Source organism: Triturus cristatus, chromosome 5_2 (assembly GCF_964204655.1).
Source record: "Triturus cristatus chromosome 5_2, aTriCri1.1, whole genome shotgun sequence".
Taxonomy (NCBI): domain Eukaryota; kingdom Metazoa; phylum Chordata; class Amphibia; order Caudata; family Salamandridae; genus Triturus; species Triturus cristatus.
Genome location: NC_140588.1, coordinates 1,089,646,321 through 1,089,662,602, shown reverse-complemented (window position 1 = coordinate 1,089,662,602; position 16,282 = coordinate 1,089,646,321). Strand labels below are relative to the sequence as shown.

Sequence of the window (16,282 nt, the reverse complement as noted above, 5' to 3'; positions counted from 1 at the left end):
AAGAACACAAGCGGAGCAGATAACATCACTCTGCAACAATTCTCTTGAGGACACAGCAACAGACCCACATGGAAAAAACTAGACTCTTACCTTGACCAAGTCAAACCTCCGTGAACATTGGTCACATCATTAATCTTGTAGTTTGGATAATGCTCAAGATCAATATACAGAAACATCTGTTTCCGGTCTTTCAACTCCCCTTGCCTACTATTTTCCTATAATTTGTTCCTTCAGTCAACTTTCTATTTGCGTATATCACTGTTTAACTAACTGCAATATCAATATCTGGATGTTTTGAATGCAGAGGTTTCTTATATGAATGACTTGTTTACTTTTCTAAAACTAATAAAACATTCTGAAATTAATATAAGAGGAATAGGTGAGACATGAAAAATGAATGCAATTAAATATTACAAACTAAAGGAACAGCTTGTTCCCAAAAGATGCAATGACTGTAGGTGGTGAATCAGAAGAAATGTTCTTTGACTCGTTTTATACGGACATAGATATTATTACAAATTCAAGCACAAAAATATGTTAAGGAGATTAGTTACTAGACCAGGCAGCTATGGTAAAGAACCCATTAAGACTAGAAGACTTTTCATAAATAGTTTGCTCATCTGAAGCATGCCAGAATATGGGGTCCTTAGCTAGATGCTATAGATGTTGTGTACCGTAACAGTAGACACTTCTGATTGGCATAAACGTAAACTTGTTGATTCCTGTGGGGAGTGTCTATACTGTCCTGTTTTATTCTTATGTGACAAACGTGCTGTATAACACAGATGTGCTTGATATTAAAGCTTCTTAAAACTAAAACAGATTTATAGTCCCCAACTCCTATTTCAAATCCATCGAGGCAGAGGTGGGCCTACTCCTCTGGGATGGAAAGCCCCCCCCCCCCCGTATAGCAATGTCCAAACTCACTAGGAGCTGGTACGATGGAGGAATCGCCCTGCCCAACGTGCAACTATACTATTGGGCCTCTCAACTTATAGTAGTGAAACAATGGCTTCACGCCCCACAGGGGGAACCGGCCCTACGACTCGACAGACACACCCTTGGTACAGACAGACTCTTGGGCTCACTATACAACAAGGCCAAGAAAAACACGCTGATCGGCCCCACTGCATATACAGTACACACTTGGTTCACGGCGCAGCGAACGCTCGGCTGGGTGGGAGTAATCACACAACACACACCACTTTGGGACACCCAAAACTGGGTATGCTCCGCAATAGTAAAGGTTTCACTCAATGGGACCTTATTGGCATTTCTAGGGTTGGGGACCTGCGGGAGAAAGGAGAGATTGTGACATTTGCCCAGTTACGCACGACATACCAAATGGCTGACTCGGAGCAGTTCCGATACCTGCAAATTAAACACGCACTTACCAAAGCCATACCCCGAGGTGCGGACCTCCTTGAGTCATCATCACTCGAAGACCGCCTCCTGACAGACCATCTCACCAAAAAAGCAATCTCTCTTACATATCGCAAACTAATAAATATTCAGGAAGATCACACGCATACCTTGAGAGAGAAGTGGCAGACTGAGCTGGGAGACATGGACAACCAGGACTGGCAGGAGGCACTGGCGTCCCCGCGGGAGGTGGCAATTCCATCCCGACTACAACTCTTGCAACTAAAAATACTGCACAGAAAATACTACACTAGGACGACACTTCACAGGATCAGACGGACTGAAACACCTTTGTGTTTACGGGGGTGTGGGCGGATGGGCACATTTTATCACATGTTGTGGGACTGTCCCACCATAGCACAATACTGTGAGACAGTCATGGCTACAATCACCCGGGTCTGCGGCTTCGAGGTCCCCCCAGAACCACGGAGGTGCCTCTTAATATTTGGGAGCCATCTGACCTCAACCACGGAGGTGCCTCTTAATATTTGGGAGCCATCTGACCTCAACCATGCAGCACAGGTCTGGGCGACCCTTGGGATTACACTGGCTAAGCGGAATATCGCACAGCGCTGGGGAGCGCTAACTGCCCCCCTGCATCATCACTGGTGTCACGAGCTTGACAGGGCAATGGTGGCAGAAAAGGCAGTATTCATACACAGAGGTTGTCCCCAAAAGTGGGTGCGGGTATGGGGCAAGTGTAACTCATTCCGAGGTAATATTTGCACCCCCCCCGCCTGAAGAATCCGACCCAGATCTACGCGATTAACACACACAAACTATCACAGAGCCACTTGAGCAGCTGGGGATCCGGGATTGTGAAAATTGTGTCTGACGAGTCAAGGGGTAAAGCACATCTGTACCATGTATCACCTGACACGCTACCTTGTAATAAGTATATCACAAGATGTGTAACTGTCATGTTATCAGCATTGTTGTGAGCATACATCAATAAAAAATTTTTTTTTTTTAAACATTTATAAAAAAAAAAAACTTTTCTAATTTTACTTTTTTTTTTTTTACAGGTACATTGACTGTGTGTGTGGGGGTGAGGGGGACATACAGCCCAAAGAAAATAAAGCATTAGGAATTAGAAAGTTGAGGCATGCTGAGTGAAGAAACCCCCCCCAAATAAATCCCGAAATAATTTTTTGAAACAAAAAAAAAATGGTGAAAAGTCCTTGTTCAGGGTTTTTGATCACATAGCCACAAACTAGAACTGGGCTAAGTGTGACTGTGCACGTTGCATGGCTTGCAGCGAATCATGGTCGACTAAAAGAGAGAGTGCTGTTTATACTTTACATGAAGGGGCACACTTTTGGAAACAATGTCATTTCATATGATTTAAACTTAGAAAAAGTTTAGAGAGATTAATCAGAAAAGCTAGATTTGTTTTCAAACCTTTAGTGATAGTCTAATGGGTTGCTAGTATTTGTTATAGACACTTATTTTAAAAAAAGTATGAAAAAGAAAAGGCTACACATTGTTATTTTAATTGAAGAGATTTTCCTTCTTCAGTAAAAGTGTTGCAGGATGCTGCATGTGGTGTGGATACGAGTTTAAAATATTAATGAAAATCCCATGAATTAAATGAGACTTTTAAAGCGTGGCAGCTGCCCTAGAATTTCCCGGCACTAGGACTCTTCTGAAACAAGAAATCTGAACACTGAACAGAATAAGTTACTTTAAAAAAGCCATGTCTCGAGTGGGTTCTGAAAAGAGTTAAGACTATAATTGTCTCGAAGAGCAAACGGAAGTGCTTTCCAGAGACCGGGTGCCATAAAGGAAAAGGATCCACCACCCTGACTGGTGTATTTCACCTTTGGTATCTCAGCTAAGCATTTATTTGCTGAGTGGAGGCATCTCCTGGGGATGTATTTCTGAATTTTGCAACTAAAATATCTTGGTGCTAGATTATGTTACTCTTTGTGAGTAAATCTTAACGTATTAAACCATATTCTTAATTGCACTGAAATCCAGTGAGGTGTTTTCAAATGGGTGGATACCAATGTGATCTTTCGCAGGCATGAGATCATTCCTGCAGTCACATTTCGAATTATTTGGAGCTGCAGTAAAAGACATTAAGACGGATCTAAATAGGACATTACTGTAATCCAACCTGGAGGTAATCTAGGCTTGTGCTACAGTCTTCTTAGAAGTAGTTGGGAGCAGGGGAAATATTTCATATAACGTGTCAAATTAAGTGAAAGGTGGATACGCCTTTATGGCTATGTGTGGTAAAAGATAGCTGCTTGTCCAAAAGAATTCCCAGATCTCTGGCATATGTTATTTGAGTTTTTCAAAGTTGTTCTGGCCACCATAATGAAGACCAAGACGGCAATCGATTATCAAGCAACAGAATCTCATTTTCCCCCTCTTGAGTTTCAATCAGTTTTGCTACATCCAACTAGCCATCTCGATCATGCAAGCAGTGCAAGCAGTGAATTGTTTTCTAAGCATCCTCTTCATTTTCGGATACCGATACCACAATTTGGGTGTCATCTCCATACAACACCAGACATAAGCTGTAACTAGATTGACTAATGTAGCTATATACATGGAGCTATATACATTCTAAAAGAGAGCAGGGCTGAGTGATAAACCCTGTAGTAACCCGCAAGAGAAGGAAAAGGGGGGGGGGGGGGTTATTTATAGGGAGGCCATGCTACACATTTGACTCTTTTTAAGACGATTTAACAAATTTAAGCAGTTTCTATTATTTCAAATTCAATTAGTCTATCCAGTAATGTGGTATGAGGCGGTAACAAAATCCACAGAGAGATTCAATAAGACCAAGGCGGCAGGCCCGCCCTAGTCAAGGATCACCGAGCTCATTTTAACTGCCAATAATGCTGATTCAGTACTATGATGAGATCTGAATATGGACTGAGCAGGAACAAAAATAATATGGTCTTTCACCTATTTAGACACATGCATATTGATAGAGATCAATGATAGAGAATGCCCCCCCTCCGCCCCCTTTTAGGGCTGCAGCACAGCTGATGTTCACCAGAATCAAACTTTGGAGAAATCCAGAATTGTCTGACAGTTGGTGCCCCTCACAATAATGCATATCAGGAGTTGTACCTGAGATTATTAAGGCAAAGCAGTCAGTCTGTATATTTTGGGAATGGAGAACTGGAAACATGCCTACTCTCCACGCGTAGCTCCAGCAGGAAAGTCAGAAGTGTTTGAAGGGGTCTCTCAGAGCCAGGGTCTTCAAGTCTTTCCCTCTTTAAAGTCTCACTGGGCTACTGCCACTAGACGTAGGGGTTGCCAGCAACCAGGGACTCCCAGCTTGTTACGTTACCTGGCTCAGAGGTACACTCAGAGTTAAAGGGGTATTTTTCTATCTATGTGAGGTCATTTAGAAAGTAAGAGATGGGGAGGCACAGAGATGCTGTCTATTTTATACATAGCTTGTGCATACTCATTCTTTGGCAAGTCAATTAATGCATCAAACCCCTCAAAAACATAAACCCTTCATCGACTTTTGAGTTTCAACATGTTTAATGATAGGACAGCAGGACCACCATAAGAAGGAGCCTCTGCTTCGCTCCAATAGCTCTGAGGGACAAATGGACATTCTTCTGCAGAGTAGATCTGCCTTTTCGCCATCATATGCTTCAGTCAGAAAACGCATAGGTTCCTCGTAGGCCAAAAGTCTCCAAGAAATCCTAGGAAAGCTCTTCTGCTGGGCTCTGCCAAAGTCTCGTTGTACCATCCTCTGGTATTAATGTGCAAACAACCAATGCTCTTAATTAAGAGGTGGTGGTACAATGACTATTGAGCCCCTGGTGCTCAGAAACTCCCCCGGCTCTCCATACTGGTGTGGAACAGGCGCTTAAGATGGCAGCTCTGATCTAGCCAGAGTTCAGATATCAGCTATGCCCCACAGTCTGTGGTAAACCGCTTCTAGCTCTTTTAAAAGGCTTTATTTCTTGCACGTTGGTTCCCACAGCCTTCCGACCTCAACTGGTGTTAGAGGCTTGATTCATTAATGCTTTTCTGGTCATTTCATAGGCCAGAAACAGAGCACCGTTAGAAGGAAACGCTCGGATCACGGTCGGCGTCAGCCCAGAGTACAGGGCAAGGAAACCTGCAATAGAAATGTGAAACAAGGTTAAGCAAAGTAGTATCAGCAGATCTTATAAGGATCACTTCAAATGGCCTTTACATAGGAATGTTTTCAGACAGTCTTAAATATCTAAGACATAAAGCAATGTGAAAATTAAACTAAATACTGGTAAGATTCATCGGTTTTACATGAGAAACCATGTGACCATCACCTTGTTCTAACCAAGTCCTATATGTGGATGAATCTAAGCTCATGTGAAAAATACGCACACACTTCCCTTTGTCATTACTTATTAAATAAAAAAATGAGGGAACATTCAATAGCCTTGAATGAAAAGTGCACCCTTACAGCGTATACATCAGTTAACAAGGAAATAAAATGCGGTGCTGCTAAACCGCCCAAGAGTACTTATGAGGAAGCGCTACCACCTGTACATAAATCAGAAACTGTGCCAGATTGCTGTGGAGCATTCAGGTTTGTGGTAACACGCCATGCCTCTGGGAGAAAAGAATGTTTCTGCCATCAATCTTGTAAAGCTTATGAAGCCATTTCTAAACAAAATGAAGTACAGTACTCGGCAGGGATAACGATTTAGAAATCAAGAAAGTACACAGGATAAGGGATGCCAGCAACTATACCCCAAGATCGGATCATGCCACGCTTTCAGAGGTTGGAATCACGATTCCACCATTAGCGAAAAGAATGAACAAGTAGGGCTTTTCGGGGAGTGTAGGCAAAAGAAACCCTGCTCCCTCCAAAACCACTGCTACACAGCTAATGTCTACCAAGTCCACCCGAATGAACCACAGTAATTCAGCACAATGGGCTCTGGACAGAGGATACCAATGACCGGTTAACTAGCAATGCACACAAACATGCCTACCAAAAACCAAACATTGCATATCACCACAAGAGCCCAATAGCAACCATCAAGCCCAGCGGTTAGGATTGGAGGCTGGGAGGTGCTGCACGTCTCACAATCCGTCATGCCACCAGTAATTCCTCCCTATAGCCGGACACTCTAGAGGAAACTGTGATACCAACTGGCCAACAGAGAACAGTGGCTCACCATTCAGGGTAATGACAAAACAGAATCTACGACCGAAGGGCTGGAAAAGAATCAGTGTTTTGAAAGAGGAAAGTCAAAGTCCTGACCTCATTCTAGTAAAGCTACTGCTGCAGGCCCTGCAGGGGCTCTCCAACACCACTAACCTTAAGGGGGTCACACCACAAATCTCGGATAAGGACTGAGATGACCCGGTCATACTTTGACGTTTAAGTCCGCGTTTGGAATGACTCCGGAACTGTGACACGATACATATAATATATATATAATATATTGGCGAGCTGCCTTCATACTGGTGGCCAGCCCTGGCTTCAGAGCAGGTATTCAGAGCTTTAGCCAGTCATTTAGAACCAGGCATAATCACTGAAGCAAAAAACAGCCCGAGGACAATAACAATTGCGCTGCGGCATGTATGCATGTTGGCACTTGATTTATACAAATGCCCCCCCTCCCCAAATGGGAGATAAGATACACAACAGGTAAATATGTGTGCATTATTACCCCTTACACACCTGGTCCATGCAAATACACAAGTGAGCACAGTGAGTAGTCACCTCCTAATGGACACTAGTGAAGCCCAATAATCCAATCCTGCAAATATGAGACCGTCAGATGCACATAAAGAGATGCATTTATAAGGAAGAAACCCGTTAAAATGCAAATGTCTGACAAACCTCAAAAGTATCCACTGTCAGTACTAAAACAAGCCAAAGCTTCAACAGCAACTGAAGAAAAACAAGCAAGGGCAATAGTTCCTGCCTAGGTGCGGTCTGTTAGCTTTGGTGGAGTGGAATGGAGTGTCTGTGTGGCGTTATGTGGCGAGGGGTGCAGTGGCATTGTAAGGCGTGCAGTGGAATTATACTGTGTGGTGTGGCACTGCATGGAATAGAGTGATTTTGTATAGCGTAGAGTAGTATTGAGTGGAGTACCACTGTGTGCCATGGCATTGCGTAGCGTGAAGAGGCATTGAGTGGAGAGGCATGCCCCAAACCACTTCAATGCCTTGCCAGGGGTAGTAAGTACTATATATATCTCCAATTACAATTGAGTGGAGTGCCACCGAGTTAAGTGGCATTGAGTGAAGTAGCACTGTGTAGAGTGGCATTGTGTGGCATGAAGTGGAGTGGCATTGGGTGAGGTGGCACTGATTGGGGTGGATTTTTTGGAGTGGGTGGTATTGTATTGCCCTTGGTTATTTTAGCGATATTGTAATCATCTGTGTGGGGTCTTCTTCAGGACTAAACTGTGAATCTGTGTGTGGCCTTAAAGAAGGTTCCACCATGAATTCATATGACGGCACTGCAAATCATGCTCTATTAGATGGTTGACCTGATCGTGTTGTATCTCTCCAGGTCAATCGGTAAAACTAGTCACTGGCACAGCGTGCCTGTATTCCTACAATGGGGTGATGGCTGAAATTATTTTTGCAAGTTGTGCTCATTTAGATTGATGAATCACCCTTTCATCGCTCTATCTGATCCCCGGGTTCCAGATAAGAGCGATGAAAGTCCACAGCGTATTCAAAGGCGATTAACCAGCCTTGGATACTGTTATTAAATTGTACTTGGAGGCAGAAGGTCCCGCTAAGCTTCTTTACAAGGAAAGGGTGATTAATCTTTGGAACCTCGAGCGCGGGAAGCCAGAGGAATACAGGCACGCTGTGCCAGTGACTATTTTTGCCGATTGACCTGGAGATATTCGTCACGATCAGGTCAAGAATCTAAATGAGCACAAGTTGCATAAATAATGGAAACTTCTTTAAGGCCACACACAGATTCACAGTTTAGTCCTGAAGAAGACCCCACACAGACTATTACTGTATCGCTAATATAACCAGAGGTCGAAACGTCGACGCTTTAAACCAAGTGTAAATGATCACCCAGACCAATTGCAAATAACAGAATAAATTACCTATTGGGTTGATACATATTTTCAAACACCTCACGCTATCTCTAAATGTGCTTTCTCAGTAAATGTTCATGTGTTGTGTATATAATATGTTGTGACATGTAAATATATTGTTTTGTGTTCACTTCACGTCAACAAATCCAAGTGGAATTGTATAGTGTTGATCTGTGTGCGTATATATTAGTTTATATTTTTTTTTTTAAACTTCTTTTTATTAGTTTTTCGAACCATATCATCATCAACAATCGTGTCACATATTACTCAGGTAGCATCCACAGTGCAGATATGTATACAATATTTGCATTAATACATCAAAGCATTACAGTGTGTCTAGTTTCTGTCATTCTACAGTGACAACTAATGTCAATTAGGAGAGATCGCCAACGCATGTGGCCCCCCACTCCCGCAGCCCCCTTCCACTGTCATATCCCCACACCATCATACAATATTTGTTTATATTTGTTTAAAAATCTCACATGAAAAAAAATCATATCACAGGACATATTAATGCACTATAAAAATATATTTTGATACAGGAGTATATGAGTTTTCCCTCTCCTTTATTTCTGGTTTGGACAGAATTAGGATATGTATATATTTTTCAGTAAATGCTAGTCTCATCTTAAAAGAGGGACAAAATTGATTAAAGTTTGCATGCTGTTTGAAGCAAATAGGTGGCAGAACCACTATTCCCTTAATGTACAAATCCCCAGGTTCTGCATATAACTGGGTTACCCCATTGCCTTATAATGGCTCAAAAGGAGTGCATATCAGAAAAGTGAGCACTAGATTAAAGTCCCACTGAGGCGAGATGAAGGGTGAGGATGGAAACGTGTTGCAAACCTTTCAAAAACCTATTTATAATATAGGAATTTAAACAACTAACTTTAGGACTCCTAACTTTACTACTCCTAAACTGAGAAAATCCTAACGTTAAGACTTTCTGTATTCACAGAAGGCATTAGGAGTCCTAAAGTTAGGACTCTAACTTCTGTGAATACCGAAATGAGTAAGTGCCTTCTGTGAATACCAAAATGAGTAAGTGCCTTCTGTGAATTCCAAAATGGTAGTAAGTTTAGGATTTTGTCTTATGTTAGTTCTGTGAATCGGGCCCTCTCTCTGGATTCTTCAAAATCGAACAAAACCAGAGAAGCGAAGATTTAGTACGGCAATAGTTGCTCTTAAAGCAGAATTAGTTCTAAACTCTTGATAAATCCAAAATACCACTGCTAAACATTTCACTATTTTACAAAACATCAAACTGCCGTTAGAATAGACATTTTTCTGGTGTCTAAATCCTTGAGTAAAATCTCTTAATTACATATCAAACTGGTTCTCGGCTCATGCGGCAATTAGTTTAACCTATTTAGTGCGGAGGACCTTGGTACTGTAAAGGAAATGTAGGTATACTTTGGCTATTTTCTTTGTGCTCTCCAAAGAAATCCTAAAACTCTGGTGTAGGACACCGACCTTTTCAGCATGGTCACCCTTTATTTTCCCTTTTAACCTTTGCTAGACCTCAGTTTTGTTTGCTGGCTTTAGAACTCTACTGCTACTTAGCAGGTGCAAAGTGCCTGTGCTCCCCCTTTAAACATGGTTAAATTGGCATATTCCTAATTTGTATATTTAACTTGCCTAGAAGTCCCCATTAAAGGGTGCACAAAGTGTGCCCAGGCCCTAGAAGTTTAATGCTACTAGTGGCAATGCAAATATGGATGGCTTTACACCTACCCTGTGTAGCCAGACTGTTGCAGTGCAAACCAGCAACCCGTCCTTCCAAATTAGCACTTCTTGAGAGGAAAAAACCTCCCTTTTAAATATTAGTAAGTCCCCCTATGTAAGCCTTGTAGCCCACAAAGTAAGGTGCATGGTATTTAAAAGTGGGTAGTGTGTATTTTTTTTTTTTTATAAACAAGTTTTATATTGTTTTAACTCGAAGAAACAACGCAACCACCAACTTCTGGCCACCACCATAAATACAGTAGGAAAGCTTCAGTGTATAGTCTTCAGCATGAAATCAACAGTAATAGTCACATTTAAGTATTTACAGTTAACAGTTAAGCCTGAAATATTCTTACCATTTACTCCAAATCTCGCCATGTTTTTAGGTCAGCCCTGGGCCTCCTATAATGTCTTTTCCTGTTGTGGACACCAGTCCACTCCCCAACGTCATAGAGACAGTGAGGGTGGGCTGGGTAACTTACACTTGCAGGCGACCACAGTGGCTGCTCGAATCAGTGCCCGTCGGGCCTAGTGCCCCCCATCCCCTCAAAAATCCCAAAAAGAATAATTTTTGTCGAGAGCTCCACCTCCCACCCCAGCACCTCATTCAGGATCACCACACCCCAGTAACTGCTAATAAAGTAACGCATACACACCATGTGATAGAAAACAGCTGGGGAGTGATGACACCGGAAGCACACAGTAGTAGGGAGGAGGTGTGCCCCATGTAGACGACTGGGAGAGAGACGCGTAGTGGAGGTAGTACATCTGCACAAGCCGCAACCTAGAGGGGATTGCAATGGAGCGAGGGCCATTTTGGCATCCTGCCAGTCATCTTCCACCCAGTCCTCCCATTGGGTTTGCAGCGGCGCAAATGTGTCAGGTGCATTAAAGGTTAGTGAGAGGCAGATTTGGGAGATTCCCCCTTTACACAACGCATGCATCAGGAGTTTCGCTTCTAGCGTGCTATGTTCAGGGAGTTCCGTGTCAGGGGAGACATGGGCTCTTAAAGTGTGTCACAGCTGCAGTTACTTGTGAAATTGTGTTGATGCTAGAGTGTAGTTCGACTGAAGCTCCTGAAAGGAGTGAATATAGGTATCGGACCAGACATACCACAGAAAGGAGATGCCAATCCTGTCCCATTGGGTAAATTCCTCCAGGCGGTACACTGACAAAATATCGATGTCAAAAAATAAAGATGTAAAAAATAAAGAATGCACAAAAACGGACTCCCTATACCTTAGCAGGTAAGTACAAAAATATCGGGGAAAAATGTTGATGTTAAAAATATAGTTGTACAAAATATATATATATATATATATATAAATTCAACTCTATGAGCATGCCGTCCCCAACCTCCGCATGGCGATGAAGAAAGCACAAACTCCTCTGCAGGTAGGCGAAATCAATGTTTATTTCTCACATGGAGCCAGTCATTACGCGTTTTGGCCGCCGAAACAGCCTTGATCACTTGCGGAAATGTGTTGCAGTGAATATTTAAATACCACCCTAGTGTATCGTGTGATCCCCCATAGACTTTTTTTTTTTTAAACAATTTTATTGGTTTTCAAAAGTTGCACGTTTCATACAGTGGCGTGACATTGCATAGTAACTCTATCATAGGACTTGTAGTATGAAATAACATCATGTCTGATTTCCGCAGCTGTTCCCTACTCCTGCAATTGCTTACCATAGTGCTCATCTCAACAAATAATATATAACCCACAACAATAGCGTTCCCTCCCCCCTCCCCTTCTTCCTGGGTTCATACACATCTCCCGCTGTCATTTTCGGCATGTACATAATTGCTTCACACACCATACACTTTGCAAATTTCTTACTGCTTTGTACGTGTCTGCCCGTATCCCGGCCTCATACACTACCCTGCGTGTTGTTATTAGTGGTAGTAAAGTCTACGTCCAAGGCTCGACCCGCTTCCAACATGGCATCCCACTCCATCGCAATAGGAGTCCTCCGTAACCCTCTCGCTTCCTCCCGTCTCAGTGCTGCACTCTCTGCTCCCCCCCCATCTCACCACTTCAGTATGCCATGCATAGATTGTGGGCGGCGTTTTTGATTTCCATCTCATGGTGATCGCTCACACTGCCAATAGAAGTGCTAAGTTCACAAACCTGTTCTGTACTTTATATTTGGAAGTTCCCTTCCTTAATCCCAGTATACAGCTCTCAATTGTAGCAGGTATCTCCCTGCGTGTAATCTCCGCCGTATGGCGTCTGATCGAGTCCCAATACCCTCCAATTCTTTGGCAGGACCATATCGTATGTATAAGGTCTGCTCCCTCTAATAGACATCTGGGGCAATGATGTTGTGTAGTTGGGTACATCTTGTCTAATCTGTGCGGTGTAAGATATGCCCTGTGTAAGATCATGGTTTGGATGTACTTGAACCTCGCATTCCTTGATACCTTCTTCGGGTGTTCCACTACCCTCTCCCATTCCTTGTCCTCTAAGGCTCTGCCTATGTCACCCTCCCATGCTGTGCGCAGCGGCGTTAGGTCTATTTGTGTATGGGAGCGCAGCCCTACATATAGCCATTTAATGAGGTACCGACCCCATGCCATATAGTACAGTGTTTTAACCATATCATTCGTGGATGGCTCTTGTCTTTGTGGGGTCCAATGTGTTCGGACGTATTGCAATAGTGCTGCGTGTAAGAGATGTAGGTGGTCCGGAGCTCCGGTTTCTCGCACGAAATTATCGTGGTCCATTAATACCCCCTCTCCGAAAAGGTCCGCCACCGTGCTGATCGCCACATCCAACCAAGGCACCAGCCTGCGCGACGTCAAGCATCCATCTTGTAAAGGTATACTGAGCACAGGTATGTTCCCGGCGTACGCAGGGGATGCTCCAGTGTACTGCAGGGCTGCCCTCCAACAGCGCAACGCCGTGCGCAAAAGGGGAGGGGAGATCCCGCGGGATCCTACTGTGCGGTAGCAAGAGGGCGTGTAGAGCCCCTCTTTCAACATCCTGTTCAGTCATCCCTATTTCCTGTAGGTTACGCCCTGCTGTCCAGAAGGCCAGCCACTGCAATTGACAGGCATAGAAATAAGCTCTGAGATCAGGCACTCCCAGGCCGCCTCCAGAGGTGCTGCGTTGTAACTTCTTAAGGCTAATTCTTCGCCTACCTGTCCCCCAAATAAGGTCAATTAGTAGTGTATTCATCAATTTAAAAGTGGTGCCCGGGAGCATAAGTGGTATGTTTGTAAAATAATAAAGCAGCCTCGGGAGGACCACCATTTTTAGGTCTCGCCTGACCCAGCGCATGCGCTGGTCTGGCGAGACTTATTTAGAGGGCTCCAAAAAGTGCTACCAGGCCAGCCTAGAGCTACAGTGCATGTGCTCGGGCGTGTGCGCCGCTTTTACCGCGATTACTTTCACTTTCGCGGCGGCACGGCCGCTTTGATGTTTGATCGCGATCACTTTCGCGGCGGCACGGCCGCTTGGCATAGCCAATAGGTCTCGCTTTTGGGACCTTATAAGTATTTAGTTATGCAACTGTTGCATGGCTAAACACTTATGGTCCCAAAGGCGAGACCTATTGGCTATGCCAATGCTTGTTGCTATTGCCGCCCTGCCTGCAACTGACAGTGGCAGAGCAGTCCAAAAGGTAATGCTAGATCGTAAGGCTCTAAGGGCTCTGTTCAGGTTGCCCTCTATCATGTCTGCCTGGGACCAATAAACTTGGATGCCTAGATACTTAAACGTGTGAGGTGCCACCTTGAACTGTAGCGTACCAAACAAGAAGTTCCGTAAGGGCGCCTGTTCCTTGAAGTAAAATACCGTCGATTTCGTTGGGTTGATAGCTAGCCCCGACAACTGCTCAAAGTGCAGAAACATCGCTGCCATGGCGTCCACAGGGGTACGGAGGTCGCGCAAGTATAATACAATGTCATCTGCATACGCCGATATCAAGTGCATGGTACGTCCCACCCTGATCCCCATATCCCCTAATTCCGCCCTAATCTTCAATGCCATAGGCTCTAGTGCTAATATAAAAATAAGCGGCGACAGGGGGCACCCCTGTCTCGTTCCCCTACGTATCTGATATTCTGCCGATATGTGCCCTCCCGTTCGCGCTCTAGCCGTAGGGGCGTTGTAAAGGAGGTGGATCCACCGGACGTACTCTTCTGGCAATCCGAATCTTCCTAGGGCCTTGAATATGTAGTCCCATTTAACAGAGTCGAACGCTTGTCGCATATCAAGTGAAATACAACCCGCAATCATAGTGATTCGGGGCTTCCGCAAGCAGATGGTGCAATTTCCTCGTGTTCAATGATGTACTTCCCGCAGGTAAAAAAACGGTCTGATCAATATGGATCAGTTTATGCAAATTCGGCAGGAGTCTATTAGCCAGCACTTTACCAAGTATTTTATACTCCGTCGTTAACAATGATAGCGGGCGGTAACTGACCATGTCAGTGGGGTCCCTGCCTGGTTTCGGGATTGACACCACCAGCGCCTGTCGGTATCGGGGAGGCTTTACCTGGTCCAAATCTATTTTCTACATGCCGCCTACCTTACACCTCTGAGTCTTCACCGTGCTGGGAATCAGCCTGACGCCCACTGCCCCCGTTGTGCCCACCCCCACGCCGATTTCTACCATATGGTTTGGTCGTGCTCTGCGATCCAGAGATATTGGGAATTGTTAACCTAAGACCTGACGGGGGTCCTGGGGTGGGAGGTGCCTCTCGAGCCTATACATGTTCTGTTGGGTGTCACTGACGGATTGGACGGCTCTAGGGCGGAGAAGCTTTTCCTTAACACAGCACTGGTGGTCGCCAAGAGGGACATTGCTGCGCATCGGTTGAACACTGCTCCTCCCACTCTAGGGCGCTGGCGCCGGGGGGTGGATTGGTGCGCTGCGCAGGAGCGGCCTCTATATGTGGCTAGGGGATGTCCTGAGAAATTTCGCCGTAGGTGGGGCAAATGGGTCGGGGTACTCTATGATTGAGATGGTGTGGTCCTCTCGTCAGGCACACGTGGATATGCTTTTAGTGATTTCCTTCTGTAACCTTGATGTCACTGAGATGTGTTTTTCTCCCTATTCTGATGATGCATATGTGGCTCTGAATGGTGCGGTTTGTTATTACCTACAAAACTCAATAAAATTGGTTGTCAAAAAAAAAGTATACATGTAATTTAAAGGTAGCAGCAGCATTAAGCGACTGTGAACAGTGGTCAAGTATCAATACTTGAGTTCCGGTGGGTGTACAGCAGGGCATGTAGATGCCAGAATGTCCATAACTGTAGCACGCTGAATAAGTAGGTTTAAAGAGTAAAAAGGATTTAGAGTAGAAGACATCTCTTTATTAATGTAATAACTGCACTTTCACAATTGCTTTATTAACCTTCCTGCTTTCTCAAATTTGCTTGAAAATGCACCATTTGTCCACTTTTTTTTCAAAATTTTCTCGGGGAGAACCCCCCCTCCACCCCGAACCCCTCTTAGGTTGTTCGGGCACGCTCGCTACACGCGCTTGCTACGGTGCAGTATGACAATCATTTTACGTCTCACCACATTCAAAACTCACCAGCCGCCACTGCCTGTGAGGTGTTGGTGCTTGAGGGTGGAATAGAGGGCTCTACCGTATCCACCCTGTCCCATTAGCCATCTATCCGTTTGACAGCTTGGTTCGGTTTGTGGGCCGTGGACCCACCGATTGACTACCATCAGTTGAGACACCCGGTAATATAGTTTAAGATCAGGCAGGGCAATCACCTCATCATACCATCCACTCACCAGTTTCTGTAGTGCGATGCGTCTTTCCGTTCCATAACAAAATACGCACTGCGCTCTCAACAATAATAAAAAAAGGAGTCTGGGACCTTAAAGGGGGTATTTTGAAAGGCGTACAGGAAACGAGGCAGCGCCAGCATTTTGAAAAGGGCCGCCCTTCCCAGAAGGCGTACATCGGCGTGAAGGTGGGTCAAGGGGTCCCGCAGATTGGTGTTACAGAAGAGCAATGGGTCAGGGGTCACATAAATACCAAAGTATCTGAATCCCTCAGTTGCCACGTGGACCTCGGAGCCTGGTGGAGGTTTTGGCATAGGTCCGTGGATTAGAAA

General features: G+C 44.5%; 1 protein-coding gene across 3 annotated transcripts in view; it reads right to left on the bottom strand.

Moving 5' to 3' along the window:
- Window positions 1-4,917: 4,917 nt before the first annotated feature.
- Window positions 4,918-16,282, bottom strand: part of LOC146829728 (mitochondrial ornithine transporter 1-like) — a 224,920-nt gene continuing 213,555 nt past the window's right edge. For all 3 annotated transcript variants that reach the window (XM_085608445.1, XM_085608447.1, XM_085608446.1), the window contains one exon: window positions 4,918-5,521. In XM_085608445.1, the coding sequence (XP_085464571.1) occupies window positions 5,394-5,521 (128 nt within the window). In that variant the 3' untranslated portion in view covers window positions 4,918-5,393. The remainder of the gene's footprint in view (window positions 5,522-16,282) is intronic.